At 40.5% G+C, this 19,639-nt stretch overlaps 1 protein-coding gene and 1 pseudogene across 3 annotated transcripts in view; both read left to right on the top strand.

Annotated features, from left to right (window-relative positions):
- LOC126267467 (differentially expressed in FDCP 8 homolog A) overlaps nt 1–15,781 on the top strand; it is a 76,115-nt gene extending 60,334 nt beyond the window's left edge. For all 3 annotated transcript variants that reach the window (XM_049972760.1, XM_049972741.1, XM_049972751.1), the window contains one exon: nt 15,364–15,781. In XM_049972760.1, the coding sequence (XP_049828717.1) occupies nt 15,364–15,567 (204 nt within the window). In that variant the 3' untranslated portion in view covers nt 15,568–15,781. The remainder of the gene's footprint in view (nt 1–15,363) is intronic.
- LOC126287704 (5S ribosomal RNA) lies at nt 10,209–10,326 on the top strand (annotated as a pseudogene).
- Nucleotides 15,782–19,639: the final 3,858 nt, after the last annotated feature.

Raw genomic sequence — 19,639 nt, 5'->3', positions numbered from 1 at the left:
CAGGATTTCTTCTGTGGATTGTGACACAGCCACAGCTGTATTGGCGAGATGAGTCTCTAAAGATGTTGTCCAAACATAACCTTACCTTCCTTAACTACACCTGGGAACTGAGACTGGACTATTAATTAAGTCAGGTTATAGTTGCACAGGAGGGGTAGATCACTGTGGAGCTGCTGTTGCAGCATATGGAACACTATCAGGTTGGTAACATCAGGTAACCATAACCTTGAATGTCAATTTCTGGTGCCCAGCCTAGCTATTATGTATTTGAGACAATGAACAGTGTTAAAACCTGATCCGGGGGTAATTCAAGTTCCCATAGACCGAGGTCATTTGAGACAGAGCGCGATCTTGGATTTGGGAAGGACGAAAAAGAAATTGGTCATGCCCTTTCAAAGGAACTGTCATGTCATTTGTCTTGAGCGATTAAACGAAATCACAAAAATTATAAATTTGGATAGCTAGACGCATTTGAAGCGTTGTCACTCAGAATGTGAGTCCAGTGTGTTAACCATTGCACTACCTCACTCAGTGGTAATCAGAGATCAGAGTAGAGAACCAGGTCGGAGCAAGACCCGAGGGCACAGATCTTCTCCATAGAGGGTGGAGGAGGTGGGGAGGGGGGGGGGGGGGTTGCAGTGTAGTGACGTTATCCAGTCTTGGAGAAAAAGTTGTGTCTTTAGCAAAACTAAGAAGAAGTTGTGAAAAAGCTGCCCTAGAGCATTGTGTTAGCAGCTGCGAGCCGGTTGTCACATTTGTGGCAATGTGGCTCACAATAACAGATAAGCAGAGGATTGCAAGGCAAGGATAGTTGGGCGCAGCAGTAAAATGCACCGCACATCAGAAATCATATAGTAAGTGGGACGAGTCACCAAGTCTTGTTGTTATGGACATTGTGATTATATGCCAGGTTTCAGTGTAAGAAATGTTCACCAGAGACACAGAAATAAGTCTGGATTTTCAGGCAAGGGATCACGTCTTGTCGCTGGAAATGAGATGCACCACCACAGTGCCAGAGCTACACTGGACAGCAAAACAACTGGGTATCTCCAGCAACAGTCATGGGTTCGAGACTGGGCTGTGCTTGCTGCCAGCACAAAGTCCTTCATGGGATTTGATACCACAGCCCTGCTGAACTATCATTGGTTCCTGGTGCCATCGATGCTGAGTTCATAGTGGGTCTTGGTGCCACAGCCCCAGTCACCATGTGACTTCTGCTAGAGGGCAGCCAGTTGTACCCCGCAAACTGCCATCTTCATGCAACACTGAGGTGATACGAGTGTAGCAAGGGGCCACGGAGGCTCCACAGTGCTGAGAGGAAAACAGCCGTTGCCACTGATGTCAACAGCCGTTGCCACTGAAAGCTGCTGACCTACCACAGGCTGCTGGCTTAGCAACCTAGGCTGCCTGTATGATAGCGCCAGCCAGGGGCAACAGAGAGAGGCACATTTGCTTTGCTATGTCATTTATTGGAGTTAATAAAAGTTGTTCTTAACTGTCATCAGTGTTTCCACTGACACCATCACTCACCCTACAGCCCATTCAGTATGTTCTACTACAGTTGACTGTGTATGATATCTTGAAGTTGTGATAAGTCTTACTATTTTTTAATAAAGTCCTTAAAATTATGACTAGTAAACTGCATGTCTTATTGGTTAGTAGTCAGCATGGCTTTCCGTCATCTTGAAAATATTCTGTGCACTAGATTATCAAGGTTGCTTGTTTCGTAGGATTTAACTTAATATGGTTTGACCAACAGTCCATGACTACAAAAACATACATACTCTTAAAGTTGGCAGATAAGAGTATAACAATAAAACATACAAAATCCAATTTCACAATGTGAGAATTTGTATTTCTGTTCTATATAGCAGGAATTCGAGGAATGCAACCTGACCCTGAGCATATACCACCTACTCAGGAGTATTCCGAACCTGGGAGCATTAAGATGCATGCATTTCTACACTTATCTGGATTTTACAAGATATTAAATAAAGATCAAGTAATGAATTATCCATGGTTATTAAGCTTGTTAAGGAAAACATTAATCCGCATCTGCATCTACAGCTACGTGCGTACTCAGCAATCTGCCATTGGTGCATGGTGGTGGGTACCTACTACCATTACTAGTTATTTCCTTTCCTATTTTACTCATACAGCAAGAAAAAATGACTGCCTATATCCCTCCATACAAGCTTTAATTTCTCTTATTTTATCTTTGTGATTCATATACAGTGTGTGCATTGACAACAGTAGAATCATTCTGCAGTCGGCTACAAATGACAGTCCTCTAAATTATCTCAATAGTGTTCCATGGAAATAAGATTGTCTTCCCTCCAGGGATTTGCACTTTGAGTTCATGAAGCATCACCATAATATTTGTTCATTGATCGAATCAATCAGTAACAAATCTGCCAGACCACTTCTGAATTGCTTTGATGTCTTTCTTTGGAGGTACCAAACACTCAAGCAGTACTCAAGAATGGGTCACACTAATATTCTGTATCTTGTCTTCTTTTACAGATGAAAGACACGGTCATAAAATACCCCCAATAAACCAAAGTCGACCATTCGCCTTCCCTTCTACTATCCATATATGCTCGTTCCACTTATATTGCTTTGCAACTTTACACCTAGATATTTAATCATTATGACTGTCAAACAGACTACTATGTATGCTGTATTGGAACATTACAGGTGTTTTTCCTACATACCTGCATTAACTTACATTTTTCTACAGTTAGAACTAGCTGCCAAATACACCAACTAGAAATTTGTCTGATAAGTCTCCCCTGGCTCAGGGTTCTGGGTGACTTTCTAAACTATACCCCTTTCCCTAAACTTCTCCATTCCTTGTCCTTCACCCCTCCTCCTTCTCCTTCAACTCTTCTGCCAGAAGGAGGAGCCTCTGGCTCTGAAAGTTTTATGCTTGGTGAGTACATTTTTTATCTATCCATTTACATTATATTATCAACTAGATATTTTGTCTAAGTCATCTTGTATCCTCCTACAGTCATTCAATGATAACACTTTCCCATAGACCACAGTGTCATCAGCAAACAGTCACAGACTGTAGTTCAACATGTCTATCAGATCATTCATGTATACAGAGAAAAAAAAATGGTCCTGTCATACTTCCTGGGTTACTCCTGGCGATACCCTTGTCTCTGAAGAACACTCAGCATCAATGACAACATACTAGGTTTTGTTACTTAAGAAGTATGGAGCCATTTGTATATCTGGGAACGTTTCCTGTATGCTCATACTTTCATTAACAGTCTGCTGTATGGCACTATGTAAAACGCTCCCCAGAAATCTAGGAAGATGGAATCTGCCTGTTGTCCTTCATCCATGGTTCGCAGTGTATCATGTGAGAAAAGGGCAAACTCAGTTTCACATGAGCAGTGCTATTACATTTGAACTGAAGATATGTTCAAGAATTGTTCAGCAAACCTATGTTAAGGATCAAGATTTGTTCAGCAAACCTATGTTAAGGATATTGGTTTGTAATTTTGCAGTTTATTCTTTTATCTGTTATTCCATGGAACTTCCACTACTCCAATTAAACTTGGAAAATGAGCACAGAGTGACATCATTAAAACACCAAATTACAGTCATCTAATATGTCACCAAACTCTTCACAACAAAATCTTCATAGAAAAGATAATACCACTAAGTTCTGGAGCAAGAACAGTTTACAAGCAATAAACCATTACAGAAAGACAAAATACATGATGCTTCAACTCCACTTAAATTCAAAAGCAACACCACACAGGTTCCCTAAAATTTATTTTCACACTTATAAGTTAGCCCACATCTCACAGTGATAACCGTATAGTACTAAAAGACAGATGTGACTCCAAAACGAGCACAGCTCAGAATTATTCAAACACAGATTTTAATGTGAACCTTTCATGTACTCCCAATGATTGTATATCCTCACATCTCTATATTATACTTTTCTGGAGAGGCCCCCATGCACTCTAATTTGAAAATTTTCACTGAAAACCAGTAATAGTATTACTAAAATGTGAAACGAACAATAGCATAATTGAAAACCAAAACTAAAATCTAATTCATTCACTAATAAATTTAAAAGGAAATTAATACAGGACATAAGGATCATAAAGATACAAAACAAACTTTTACATAACTTGCAAACATCAACGAAAAGCCTCATGCAGTTGCATTTTGTGTCACCAGTGTGGTACTTTTCCACTCATCTAACCACTGTTATTGTTCGCCCTTTCAGTGTACTGTCCACACATAACAGGTAGTTACCATACCTACGGTTCATCTTAAATAGATACTATACGATACAGCTCCTGTTGCCCAGCACAATACAGAAACATTTGTGATGCCAGATAACACAGTTAGCACTTCACGTAGGGTGAAAATGATTTAATATCAAAAATCCACTATGACCTAGTTCCTGCATCACCATACTGTGATCTGTATACTCACACCACAACATAAACATTACCCCAATAGGCTAACAACCACCAATAATGTCTGTTCTGTTATGAGAGCTCTGTACAGTGTAGAGGGCCACAAGGCAAAGACCAACTATACTGTCAATGAGTTTGTGGCAAAACATGCTGACAACAAGCAATGAATGATGTCAATTCAAAGAAAGCAGCAGATTGCCTTCCATACAGAATTACTCAGAAGTCCTACCAATAGCTTGGCTTATCCACATGACAAAACAGGAAGCTGCTCCCATCTACCATGTTCCATGAAAAGAACCATTCCATCATGTTCATGCTATATGGGCCTCATCCCTCTCTGAAGGCAGTGACTCAATGGCTCCACAGTCTTAACACAAGTAATCACTCTAAGTTTCAACATCAGTCATAGGATAATGAGTGCCATAGCCCCACCTATTACACACATGTTCTGTTACGTACTGCCCCATATACAGCCTTGCTGCTTTGCCCCCTCATGTAAGAACTGACATCACTACTGCCAGTGTCTTCCCAGTGATGCACAACATGCATCTCACTGAGCACCACAAACCTATTGATAGGCAAAGATGTACCAACCAGCACACCTTCTTGCATACAGGAGTTACCTATACTTTTTTGTCACTTGAGACTTTATGCTAGGTGAGAGATTCAGAATAAATGCAAGCTAAGTAAGGGGTCCATGGCATAGAGAATGCTCTGTAAATCCAAATTAGGATTCCATCTGTATCTGGTGACTTGTTTGTTTTCAACTCTTTCAGTTGCTTCTCTGTGCCAGGGATTCCTATTACTATGTCCTCCATACAGGAGTCTCTACAAAGGAAGAAGCAATTCAAAATCTTAAAGTTCTGTTAGAAGGAAAAATCTTTTCATTCAAGAATAAATATGAAACTTAAGTTAGCTTGTTATGTTTCAGAATGCAGGGTGGCTAATGAGGAGTTCCAAGGAGTATGAGATCCATAAAAGGGTGAACACCAAACAGTACTGTGTGTTAGTTATAGCTCAAACAAACACTAGTGAAATTATTCAGCACTGGAAATAGAATTGCTGGCTTTCATATGGAGTTCATGAAAGTTTCAAACATTAATATGGGAATTTAAAATACTTCCATATGGAATGAAGTTGACAGATTTTACACTTTAAACTTAATAAAACCAATACAATATATATTGACTTTTCCTTCATAGCTTGGGTATTCAGCTGTAGTAATGAAATGGGTGGTGTTTATTACCTTTTGCTCTTACAAATTTGGCAAAAAGGGGAGGGGGAGGGGACTGTGTTGGTCAAAAATGGGGGAGGAGCTGATTGATTATCTTTTATGGTATAGTTGTGGATATTTTATTACTCTAAGCTGAGTTAAATTGTTCTGAAACTTTATCAGTAAATGAAAGATAAGTCTGGCATAATAATTAAATTTTATTATTAATTTGATTGTGGCACCATACACAATCAATAAACCAGGCTCCAGGGAGGTAGGGCCCCCTTCCCTATTCCTCCACTGGGGTAATTCCTGTCTGGCGCATCCACATGGCGGGGTTGGGCATCCTACACTTCATTTGGCTGAAGTGATAGGATGGCTGAGTTCAGGCAGGGACCCAATCCTGTGGGGTATAACATGGAACCCACACCCAGGGTTACATATGAAGACCTTAATGGCAACAACGGTGGAGAAGAAAGACTTCAGAACGGCGTAGCTGGCAGATGAGGCAACCCTCCTTTCTGGGGATTGCCTTGTGGTGGAGGAGAAATTCCAAAGGCTAAGAGAGACAACCCCAACAGAAAATCCTTTCTTGTGTTAGGCCTAGCAAGCCAGTAGGAAAGTCTTCATATATTGCTTTCAAAACACAGACGAGCCTCAGAACGAACCTCTCAGGATTTGACTCCACTGCTTCTTCAAGTACTTGTGCGAATGATGGAGGACCTGATGATATTCATCAGTACAAGAAGATGAAATCAAATGGACTAAAAAATTACCTAAATATTGGCACCCTTAATATATTAACCCTCAATGGAAAAATGGAAGAAATGACAGGTGTACTAACAGATTAAGCAAAATGAAGTGGAAGGAAAAAGGCGAGAAGAATTTGAGAGGAGGAAAACTGTGCTGGAGTGGGAATAACAGGTTTGGAAGAAATGGTGTGGCAGTGATGGTGGATAAGAATGTACAAAGCTGTATTGGAAGTGTGAGACATATATCAGACAGGATCATATTCTTAAACCTGAGATACTAAAAAGAAACACTAATAGTTATCCAGATTTATGCACCTCAAGTGGAATGTAGTGAAGAAGAGAAGATGGACTTTGAAAATGAGTGAGAGAACCATATAGAGAGTGCTAATATAGTAAAGGTAGATTTTAATACACAGGTAGGCAAAGACAGAAAGGGATTTGAGCAAGTGTTGGGATGTTTTGGATATGGAGACAGAAGTGAAGAAGGGGAAAGATTCCTGGATTTGTGCCAGAGGGATGGAATGAAAATAGCAAACAGCTGGTTTATGAAGAGAGAAAGTCATCTTATCACCAGATACAGTTGGGATGGAAGAACCAAGAGTGTAATTGGTTATATTCTAGTAGATATGGAATGGGGGAAAAGTAACGAATGTGAAGGTAATTCCAAGTGTGAGTGCAGATAGAGACCATAGATTACTGGTGGGACAATGGAAAATGTATCGGTGTGTGAAAAATAGAAAACAGAAGAAAGTGATGAGGATGTGGAATTGGAAACTGAAGGAAAGTGAAAGTTTCAAAAGAAGTTTTCTGTGATGTAGAAAAAGAATGGAGTTCATTCAAAGACACTTTAGCCGAAGCAGCACAAAAAGTATGTTGTAGATCATCTGGAAAGGAAAAAGTAAGACAGACAAGTTGGTGGGATGATTACCACAATCCAAGCAGTTAGAAGAAAAAATGGAGCATAGAGAACATGGTAGAAAACCAAAAATGACAAGGACCATAAAAGATACAGATATAGAGGAAAAGAAGAAGTGCAAAGAAATAGTGGAAACAGCAAAGAAAAAGGCATGGGAAGAGTTTACAAAAAAACTTGAAGATATGAAGAGCAATAAGAAAATGTTTTATAAAATGATGAAAAATAAAAGGAACGCTTTTAAAGTACCAGTAAAGATGGAAACAGAGGATGGTACTGTGATTGAAGATCCAGGGAATATAAAAGATCTCTGGAGAGAACCGTTTAAGAAACTGTTAAACGCTGAGGTGCTGGAAACAGTTGTGAAGAAGATGAATGGGTGGAAACCCCAGGACCTTATGAAGTATCAGTGACACGATAAGAGCAGCAGGTCCAGTGGGAATGCAGTGGCTGTTTAGAGTACCATCAAGTGTGTGGAGAAATTGTACAATACCTGATGATTGGAGAAGAGGAGACATTGTTCCCATCTTCAAAAAAGGCAATAAAAGACTTTTTAAAACTACAAAGGAATAACTCTTGTGAGTCGTACAGCCAAGATTTTAGAAAGAATTTTACTAAATCGAATAAGTGAAAAGATAGAAAAGGAGCTGAGTCAAGAACAGTATGGGTTTAGGAAAGGAAGAAGTACGATCGACCTGATATTTTCTGTCTGTCAACAGGTGGAAAAAAGTTGGGAGTGTAACAAAAGGGTGATGATGGTTTTTATAGAAATAGAAAAGGCATATGACTCATTTAACAGGGAAAAACTCTGGGAAGAAATGAAGAACACAGATATAGAAGATGGATACAATAATGTAATAAAGACACTGTACAGAGGACACTATTGTAGAATTAGAACACCATTGGGGAACTCAGAATACTTCAAAATAAGACAAGAACTTAAACAAGGAAGTATTCTATCTCTTGCACTTTTTAATGTTGTGTTGGAGGGAATGAATATGGCTGTTAAAGGTATAGTAAAAGAAAAAGACAAGAAGGTAATTTTTGCAGATGATATGGTAATATGGGATGATAAAGAGGTAGATGTACAGTTACAGCTTGATGAGTGGAAGGAAATAATGAAAAGGTATGGATTAAAAATAAAAGATAAGAGTGAAGTAATGGTATTTGGAAGAGAAAAAGGTATCAATGGAAATATTACTTTGAATGGAGAACACCTCAGAGTGGTAGATAGTTTCACTTATTTAGTGATGGAAAAATAACCAAAAAATTAATAGGAGGTTACAGAAGAGAGGCAATTTCTACCAAACAATAAAACGCCTGATTTGGAATAAGGAAGTTTCCGAAAAAGCAAAACTCCTTATGTATAAGAGTTACTACTTCCCTATTGTCACCTGTGGAGGAGAAACATGGGCAATGACAGAAAGGGACTGGAGCAGCATGCAAGCAGGGGAAATGAAATTTCTCAGAGCAGTTAAGGGAAAAACAAGAATGGACAGAGAAAGGAATGCAGACATTAGAAATTACCTTAAAAAATAAAGTATGAGAGAAGAAAGTTAAAAAAAAGATTAAGATGGTATGGGCATGTTAATAGGATGTGTGGGCAGACTCTCCCCAAAATTATGGAAGACCGAGCGAGGTGGCGCAGTGGTTAGCACACTGGACTCGCATTCGGGAGGACGACGGTTCAATCCCGTCTCCGGCCATCCTGATTTAGGTTTTCCGTGATTTCCCTAAATCGCTTCAGGCAAATGCCGGGATGGTTCCTTTGAAAGGGCACGGCCGATTTCCTTCCCCATCCTTCCCTCACCCGAGCTTGCGCTCGGTCTCTAATGACCTCATTGTTGACGGGACATTAAACACTAATGTCCTCCTCCTCCTCCAAAATTATGGAAGAACTAAAGATGGATGGAAATAGACCTAGACATCGCCCAAGAACACAGTGGAAAATGGGAGAGAGAATATCTATGGAAAGGAGAGGTGTGACATGGCAGCAAGTGGAAGAAGAAAAGTGGTGGGAGGATCGAGCCAAATGGATAGGACTCATCAGCACCCACACCCGGCAGTGGCTGGAGCAGGATCCTGATATAGATAGATTATTAATTGCAGAGTAACATACAAAGAAATTTCAAGGGCATAAAAATTTGATCACAGATTTGCTTCATGAAATTCCGATGAAACACACACACACACACACACACACACACACACACACACACACACACACAGTACTCTGGACCCTGCTATGTCAATTTCAAAAGAAAAAAAAAATCCCCTTTCTTCTTTTTAGACAACATCTGAAACCTTTTTTTTTTAAATTTTCAGTCATTATGGTAACATTCAATAATATACATCCCGGCTATATTTCTCCAATTCACCTGATTTTCATTTTTACATGCACACATCATTTCCACACTGACAATTCTTCAACTCTTAGATACTGTAAAATCGAATGGCGGAAAATACAGAATGGAATATGACAATATTATGAAAAGGATAACTGCTGCTCACCATAAGCAGAGATGCTGAGTCACAGGTAATTAAGCTTTCTGACAGTCTCTGTTATGCCTACCTATGACTCAGCATCTCTGCTATATGGTGAGTATTAACTATCTATTCCATAATATTGTCATATCTCTGCTGTAGGGTGCAACAAGCAGAATTGGGGACTAAGTAGAAAATTCATAAGTTAACTTAGAAACATTTGCAACAATGACTTCCTCGTTCCACCACTAAACTGTTACGGGCAGTTGTTGCAAACACTGTGCAATATTGTTGCTGTGTTCATTAGGCCACATTCTTGTTGCATTCATGAACGTTTGTTCATAAAAGAACCTCTCAACAAAAGACAGTCAATTTCAACCCAAGTTTCTCAGGGGGTCGCCAACAGCCTTGCCACAGTGGTAACACTGGTTCCCTTCAGATCACCAAAGTTAAGCGCTGTCGGGCTGGGCTAGCACTTGGATGGGTGATCATTTGGTCTGCCGAGTGCTGTTGGCAAGCGGGGTGCACTCAGCGCTTATGAGGCAAACTGAGGAGCTACTTGATTGAGAAGTAGTGGTGCTCCGGTCTCAGAAACTGACATAAGAGCCGGGAGAGCAGTGTGCTGACCACATGGCCCTCCTTAACTGCATCTAGTGATGCCAATGGGCCGAGGACGACACAGCGGCCGGTCAGTACCATTAGGCCTTCATGGCCTGTTCGGGAGGAGTTTAGTTTAGTTTTCAGGTGGTCAACCTCACTGAAATTACATCAAGAATTTACAAAGCATTATGTGTGTCTAAATAGGTTAGAATAACAGCTTAACTTTTGTTATTGCTCTAGTGGTTGTTGTGAAGGCTCAGTGCACAACATACATGAAACCTAGACACATTAATTGTTTTATGTCAATCACATGAATAAAAGTTTTAGAACTTTTTTTAAAGTTTTAAAAAATCAGTACTCCTGAAAATGATTAGTTTTCAGGTAGCATTTCAGAATACTATATATTTAACCATTGCCTCGAATTCAGAATGTTGGAGTAGTAAAATAATATTCAAAATAAAAGAATTTTCAGCATCAATGTGTAGTTATTTAACATAAAATGTTTTTTGGACTTTTCGGTCAACTTCATCTGCTTTGATGGTAATAATATATACTGACCACAAAGCACTAGTTTTGATAATGGAAAGCTGATTGTTACAAAGCAGGCTCATGAGTTGGGTTCTGTTTTTACAGGAATTCAAGTTATATGTTCAATATGTCAAAACCTCACAATGTTTGTTCTGATGCACTTTCTCATTTACCGTTAGGTGTGGAATTCCATCTTCTCTTGCACTTCTTATTGACTAAGAAATTTTGCTCAGTCAAGTTATAAATGTGTTCTAACAGCAACAAGGAATTTTCTAACAGTATACTCCCATTTGACAGTTTTAAATTTCCAAGACTTTTAAACATTTGTATGTATCCGATAAATGTTTCATAATGACTGTAAATTCTTAAACATTCACCTCTGTAAGCTGTTCACAATCAATTGACATTACCAATAGGTGGGGAAGTAGTTGCTGAATATCATTGGTTAGTACCAATACCTGTTCATTTGGCTCGGTCCTAACTATGTCACATTGTTTTTCTGTCTCAGAATGTTTTTTAATCGTATACCTTTTGACATTGTTCAGCTGTCTCATTATTATTTGATTCTTTACCTATGTGGACTCAGTAGTATGTTCCTCAGATTTATGTCATGAGTGTCTATATTAGAATTAGGGTCTTTTATATTACAGTATTATGAAAAGCATAGCTACTACTCACCATGTAACAGAGATGCCGAGACACAGATATGCACAACAAAAAGACTGTCAGAAAGTGAACTTTCAGCCAACAAGGCCTTCTTTGTGTGTGCATGTGCATTTTTGTTGTCTATTTCCAATGAAGGCGTTGTTGTCCGGAAGCTCACTTTCCAACAGTATTTTTGTTTTACCTATCTGCAACTCAGCGTCTCTGGTATACGGTGAGTAGCAACTATCCTTTTCACAATATTGTTACATTCCATCCTAGATTTTTTATTGTTTGCTTTTACCTCTATATTAGCATTTAGTTATTCTCTACACTTTTTTTAAAAATTCCTGAAACCATTCCCCCATTTTCCAAGCTATTACTGGCATATGGTTCAACTGAATTAATTGTAACACCCAACAATAATTCAGCAACCTCTTTCATCAGAAAAAAATTTGTACGTCACCATTCCACCAACAATCACCAATTTATTGTCTTATTTAATAGTGTTACCATATCCTGCAGCCACCCAGTAGGTCTTGCCAAACCAAGTCCCACCAATGGTTAAGGAAGACAACATGGTGAGAATGGGCCATCCCCTTGCCGAGCTATGTCGTGTTGTGGGAGTGTGGCGGAGCCAGAGCTAATGGGTTCTTTCACTGTGCTGTGAAGTGATGCTCGCGTCACTTGAAGAGTGGTAGCTGCTTCACTGAGAAATGATGTTGTTGCTGCAAATCTCAAGATAAACTACAACCACCACTCAGAAACTTTCTTCAAATTCAGTTTGTTGGTGGCTTGTTGTCCTTGGAAAGTCAGCAACAGATAACTTCATAACATTTCTCATTTTCTGGTACATTCTACATTACTCTTGCTAATGAGAGATGATTCTTCATTAAATAATAGTTTGTACAGCAAAAAACAATTTATATGTCTATTTTGAAATTTTTCTTGCCCGCATAATGTCACTTTAAAGTTGTAATGACAACAATAAACATTCATAATCTGTAACCATTTTATTTTTATAATTAGTAGACTTTGGTCATAGCACTGATCGCCAGGACTGTTCTGGGTTAATCTGATTGAATTTTATTCTTTTTGTACATCTTGTGTTGATGTTTTGCAACATCAATAGACTTTATGTATCATACTTGGATATGACTAGGATCTTATTGCCACTGTGGGCACCTTCCAGGCAATCAGTCCCCTTCACCTAATATTGATTATTCCTCATCGACACTACAAGTTGTTTAAATAGGAGTTCATCATATTCAACTGTCTGTAATGTGTTCTCTTCACAGTATGTGCAAATGACCCACTGCAGGTTGACAGTATCTGAACCCTAGGAGAACTCAAATAAAACAAAACTTTAATAACATCTGCTTGGTTTACAACCCACATCACTTCAAATAAACATTTGGGCTTTTTATAGCTGTCTGCCACCAGTATCAGTAGTTGAAATCACTGGCTGTTGAGGTTGGCATGGTTTTCTTCTTGTAGAGATGTAATGGCAGCATGTGGAACCTTCGAGAAAGGGCCGGAGTGATGCATGCACAGAAGGCAGATTTAGCACAGCTCCGTGAAGTAAAGCAGCTTGTAAACTGAGAAGATTTTATAGAAGCATGCCACCTAGAAAAACTCTGAGGACACAGAATGGAACTCTATTTCATAAAACTTGTTTACATTGTTGTCTTGATACTTGTTCCGAGGAGGTTGGCACTCTTCTAAGGCTTCATTGATGGAAACTATGTAGCTGCATCCAAACTGATATTTTCATCTCATTGCAGTCTCTAAAATTGTGTCTGCTGATCCATGCTGAAGACTTGTTTTGTCCCCCATTTACATGAAACATACAAATGCAACATCCTTTTGCGGTAGTGTTTATTGAAAGACAATGGTGTTTCTGAAAAAACTCTAGCCTTGCTGGTGAAAGTTCTTATATCCTATGCTACAAGAGTGCTCAGACCGTACCTGTACAGTCTGCGAAAAAATACAATTTTATGTACCTCTCAGACTAATTGTACATGCTATTTGGTTGACTGAACATTTTACCAAGCTACTTGTGCCAAAGGTCAGCTTTCATATTTTCAGTACCTTAAGGAATATGTTGGTATAATCTGGGGGATACATGTAGCCTCAAATGACTTTGTGGTATTATTTATCAAGGTGCCGAAAGCACACTTTGGATCTTTTAGTTGGCCTTTCACACCCTACATCATGAGTCATCCAGCACCTTATTATGGGAATCACTTACTTTCTGTATATTGGAAAATATTACAAAATTACTGGAAGCATAGCTCTAGACACACCTTTTTCTATTGCCATTGCTAAGTTTTAACGTTACACTCTGTTCTTTCCATCCAACCTGCTTTTAGTTCCCTTCATCCAACGTGTTTTTATCAATATGTGGATCACAAGCTTTTAATCTAGCCCCTCGGAACGGATGTGCTAAAACAGTTCTTTGAGCATATGTGTTCCGTACACTTGAGCATCAGATTTACAATTGGAGAAAAAACAGAGAACAAGTTGCCCTTTTTGGATCTATTGGTTGAACAAAAGCTGGACTGCTGGCTGGGCCATTCCATGTATAGACTCCAACACATACTGGTCTCTATTAAAAGAATGGAGTTTCCACTACCCAGCCCAAAAGAATTCTATCGTAAACAATTTACTATACAGAACTCAGACTGTTTCAGATCACAATATTCTGCAATCTGATTAAAAAAGTTTATAGCATGTGTTCAGAATAAAGAAACAGAAATAAACTGCTCCTAATTTGACCTGTGTTCAAAAGTAAACTAAGGTCAACAACTACTCAGCTAATGAGAAAAGATAATCAGATACCATGCCTTCATTTCTGTGTAGAGCATCTCCAACAGAAAATTAAAGATAAACTGCATTCAATAGAAGACAATCTTGGGATGAGAGTATGTAATGTTAACAACATTCTGTCTAAATGTGCTGAATATTATATAGGGCAGACAGTCTTCACTGTGTTCGAGAACTGTGCTGAACATAAACATCATATGTAGTTCAGAAACTTGATAAAGTCAATATGAGTGACACAAAGATCTTCACTGAAGATACAAAGATCTTACCTCATGCTTCATCTTACTGAGACATTGTAATAAAAGAAATTTAATTATCACTAGTAAATTTAACAGAGAAAGTGGTTGCAATCGTAGTGGAGCCTGTGGTGAGACAGTAAAATAAGAGTTTTTACCAAGAGCCAAAATTAAAACTTGATTCCCATTTCCATCCAATAATCCTTACCCAGTGATATGGAGGGATTAGGGGCCTGCAGTCTCTTCACTAACCATTTCCCACCTGTCACTTTACCAGGTCATTGCCATTTAAGAAACACAGCAGTTAGTCAGCACCTGATGAAGCAGACAGAATATCTTCAAAAGCTTAACTTCTCCGCTTGTGATAGGGATGATCACCTAACATGACCCCTCCATTGACATTAAGCTTCTCAACAAATGATGCTTCTCAACAAATGATATTTAATCATTTTAAGTGTTTCTAGTTCTCTGCACTCACAGCTATAATTCTTTCATTTAAGGCAACAGAAGCTTGAAATTTTTAGCACATGCAATCGAAGGTCTTGGTAATATTCTTTCTGGCTCATTGAAGTTATTGTTAAACAATCCTTGTATTTCAGTCACTCTGTAATAAAATGAGTATATAATATTGTGAAGAAATATTTGAAGAGCAGTTATTGCTATGCTCAAAGAATTAAATGTGTTGTTTCGAGCAATTTTTAATTTATTTTTCCCATTACAGGTATGTTATGGTAGAGGCTATGTATGTGAACTTTGTGAAGAAGACCAAGTGATATTTCCTTTTGACTCTTCTGCTGTAAGTTGCATAAAGTGCTCTACTGTTTTCCATCGCAACTGTTGGAGCAGAAAAAATCAGCAGTGTCCTAAGTGTTTACGACTCGAAGAGCGTGCGAAGCAGAAGGATGCTTCGTGTGACAGTGATTAAGGCTTAAATCTTTTATATCAGTGGAAAGTTTAACAGTCTTCATTATCCTTTGTTTTCCATGTGTTCTGTGAACCCTTGTAATAATTAATATTAACGATTGCTTAAAGATTTTTGAAATTTAGATTCTGATCGCCAAGAAAAGAATTGAATTGTTTCTATGTCATTTGCATTGTATGAAGTTTAAAAAATAAATGTATAATTTGTTTTGTATAAATTGCTTCTATAGTCAGAAAATTGATGTAGTCTCTCTCTCTCTCTCTCTCTCTCTCTCTCTCTCTCTCTCTCTCTCTGTGTGTGTGTGTGGGGAGGGGGGGGGGGGTGCACATGTGACACTGGTACTTATTTGTAAACTTATTCAGATTCTTTTTCCTTTGTTTTAAAGTTTGTGTCAACCTTTTCAAACAGCTTTTCAGTTCCTTATGAGCTACCAGCTCCACTGATGCTGCTGTATCATGCAGCTGTTCTTCTATCTTCTAGGCCGTGCAGCTGTAACATCAGGTTGTGCACAGAGCACAGCTGGCTGCCAAAGTCCTTTGTCTAGGAAGACCCCTGTTTGAATTGTTGTCTGGAATGTATCGTGTGCTCTAATAACATCATCCAAGCCTTCTGTTTGTTACACTTGCTTGATGAATACCTCGCAGGAGCATTCCAACACCTTAAACAGTGTTTAGTGTTGCACCTGATGCTCAAAATGTTCCATTTCAGAGATAAGGAAATGTAATCTCCATGGTAAGGGTTTTATTCCAGGTAGGCATCTCATCTGCTTAGCAGCTATTGGTTATTGCCTGATGGCCAGACTTAGTGTGAATTTAGCTCACCAAAGAGAATTTAATAGCATCATGTAGGATGACATGTTCACAGCAATAACCATTCCTACTGGACCTACAACATGTGAAAAAGTTTCAGCCAGTATCTCATTTTGACATCTGAAGTAAGCTCACATCCAGTCTCTGAAAAATATCTGTACAGTGGGCATTAGTAGAACAAACGGCAGGATCATGAAACCCAGATAAACAGTGATGATACAACAATGAGGCAGGTTTTGCCACCTCTGGTGCAAATAAATCTGTAAGCTGTCTGAAGCGACAGCAGGATGTACCTCCTTACAGCTTGTAGGTGGCCCATAAATTTGTACTGAGTGTTGAGAACATCAAAAATGTGACAAGACTTTTCACAGTAAGCTTGTTCCAGCCCTCCATGCTGGTCCTCAACAAAAAGTGCTTCCACATTGGTGCTCACCAAAGTTAAACCGAAGGTTTCATGACATTTTATGGGAGTGTAATCTTGGCACACACCTAAAAACGGTGGATTTGGCTCTGGAAAGGGAAAAACACTTGAGATGGCGTCCCACCTGAAAATCCCACGTAGGACCAAAAATGACCAGGGCTGTATGGTGATCGTCTTCACGAAACTGGAGAGAGCAACAGATTCCCCAGCAGCGTGTCCATCACTGAAGCAGGCAAATGTGACTCAGCTTATTCTGGAGGAATGGTGGAAGAAGACATACGCTGGCGTTAACAGCCAGCCTTCTTGCACCAGCAGGGGTGAGGACTCATCCATCGGCAACAAATCCGTATGGGCTCAGTGACGGGGGGGCACAGGGGTGATTGCTGCTGGTACTATAGCCCGATGGCAAAAGGAGGACAGTGGAGGGTGCAGCAGGAGGGCAGTGAGTATGCATGCTGCCAAAAATGGGAACTTCCCACCAGAAAAGTGCCATGACAAACCATGTCACCTGGCTGCAGGCCACATGGGTAGTGATCACAGCTGACTGGAACGATGGAGCAGCTGCCCCCAACCATCGTCTACCGCAAGCAAATGCTGACTTTTGTGTGCCACAACAACACCTGGCAGCTACACCTGCTGCCCGCCTAAAGACCAGACCCAAACAGTGGCCCCACAAGGGAAAACATGGCAGGCAGTGATGTTCTGGGGAACAGGACTTGGGAGTAACAAATCTAACAGGCCCCATGGCTAGCAGTCATTCTACGAACTGCAACTGTAAACTGGTGTTGCTCGGTACATGGCGATAGAACTAGACAGTGTATCATCACGTGACAAGGTAGACATGGCTTTCAGCATTTGTGTCTTGAAAGTTCACACAAACCGCTCCACGTGGGGTACAAGCTAGATGGAATGGGGCAGTAGCCGATACTTTATAATGTTGCAAATGGAGAAAGCCTCTAACTCCTGCAACACAAATTGCTGTCACTATCAGATAAAAGTATCCGGCAGGAACCCTCAATAGCAAAAATGACTGAAAATGCTCAAACAGCTGCAGTCAGTGTAGTGGATGATAGTTTGGCTACAGGCAGCAAGTTTGACGGCACATCTACTACCAGCAAACATGTGCTTCTTACAATGGGGCCTGTGATGCCAATGTGTACCCTATTCCAAGAGTGCTCCAGGACTGGTCAAGAGGAAAGCTGACATGGTGGAGCAGATTCTGTGCACAGACTGCACAAGTGTGCTCCCTGCCGCCGTTGGATAAGCAGCTGCAGCAGCAAGTCGTATACTCTTAGCTCACTCATTTGTTACATAGTTTAATTCTTAATTTCTTTGCTTGTTTTTGGTACTTGCATTGTTTAATTCATAAATTTCGGTCATATTATAGTATTTGAGAGTTGTAGTATTGTATTTTAGTACCTGAATAGTGTAAAATCGCGTAGTCTCCTTCCGCCGCCAAGCAGTGTGTCAGCAGTGCACAAGTAGCAGCATTACTGCATTTATTAGGCAATCTTGTATTTTAATAACCGTTTAAATTTTGTATCGATTTGTTTGTGATCACTGCAGATTAATTCAGACGTTCTTTGCACAACAGTTTTTAGCATGGCTAGGGACTGCAACTGCTGTGTTCGAATGCAGAGTGAGTTGGCATCCCTTCTCTCCCAGCTTCAGGCAGTGTTGGCTTCGGTCACACAGCTTGAGGCTGTTGCCAATGGGCATCACTGTGGGGGTCCGGATGGGGGTTTGTCGGGAATGGGCAGCTCATCCCACGCATTCCCAGATTGGACTACGACTGTGGCTGCCCGGGATACTGCCCACATTGAGGCTGATCTATCACCTGTGGTAGAGTGGAACGTCGTCTGTAGGTGTGGCAGGGGGCGAAAGACATTCCGGAGGGCTGAACAGAAGGCCTCTCCAGTTTGTCTGACAAACCGGTTTCAGGCTCTGTCTTCGGCCGATACTGATCTTCGGCCAGAGATGGCTGCTTGTCCTGTTCCAGAGGTTGCCCCTCAGTCTGCAAGATCTGGGCAGTCACAGAGGGTGGGCTGACTGGTAGTTGGGAGCTCCAAAGTCAGGCGCGTAATGGGGCCCCTTAGGGATATGGCAGCAAGAGAGGGGAAGAAAACCAATGTGCACTCCGTGTGCGTACCAGGAGGAGTCATTCCAGACGTGGAAAGGGTCCTTCCGAATGCCATTAAGGGTACAGGCTGCACCCATCTGCAGGTGGTCGCTCATGTCGGCACCAATGATGTGTGTCGCTATGGATCAGAGGAAATCCACTCTGGCTTCCGGTGGCTATCTGATTAGGTGAAGACTGCCAGTCTCGCTAGCAGGATGAAAGCAGAGCTCACCATCTGCGGCATCATCAACAGGACTGACTGCGGACCTTTGGTACAGAGCCGAGTGGAGGGTCTGAATCAGAGGCTGAGACGGTTCTGTGACCATGTGGACTGCAGATTCCTCGACTTGCGCCATAGGGTGGTGGGGTTTCGGGTTCCGCTGGATAGGTCAGGAGTCCACTACATGCAGCAAGCGGCTACATGGGTAGCAGGGGTTGTGTGGCGTGGACTGGGCAGTTTTTTAGATTAGATGGCCTCGGGCAAGTACAGAAATGGCAACAGCTTCAAAGGGTGTGGGGCAAAGTCAGGACAGGCAGGGGCAAAGTCAGGACAGGCTGGGACCAAGCAGCAATCGGTATTGTAATTGTAAACTGTCGAAGCTACATTGGTAAAGTACCGGAACTTCAAGCGCTGATAGAAAGCACTGAAGCTGAAATCGTTATAGGTACAGAAAGCTGGCTCAAGCCAGAGATAAATTCAGCCAAAATTTTTACAAAGGCACAGAC

Source organism: Schistocerca gregaria, chromosome 1 (genome assembly GCF_023897955.1).
Source record: "Schistocerca gregaria isolate iqSchGreg1 chromosome 1, iqSchGreg1.2, whole genome shotgun sequence".
Taxonomy (NCBI): domain Eukaryota; kingdom Metazoa; phylum Arthropoda; class Insecta; order Orthoptera; family Acrididae; genus Schistocerca; species Schistocerca gregaria.
This window is presented reverse-complemented; position numbering and strand designations above follow the sequence as displayed.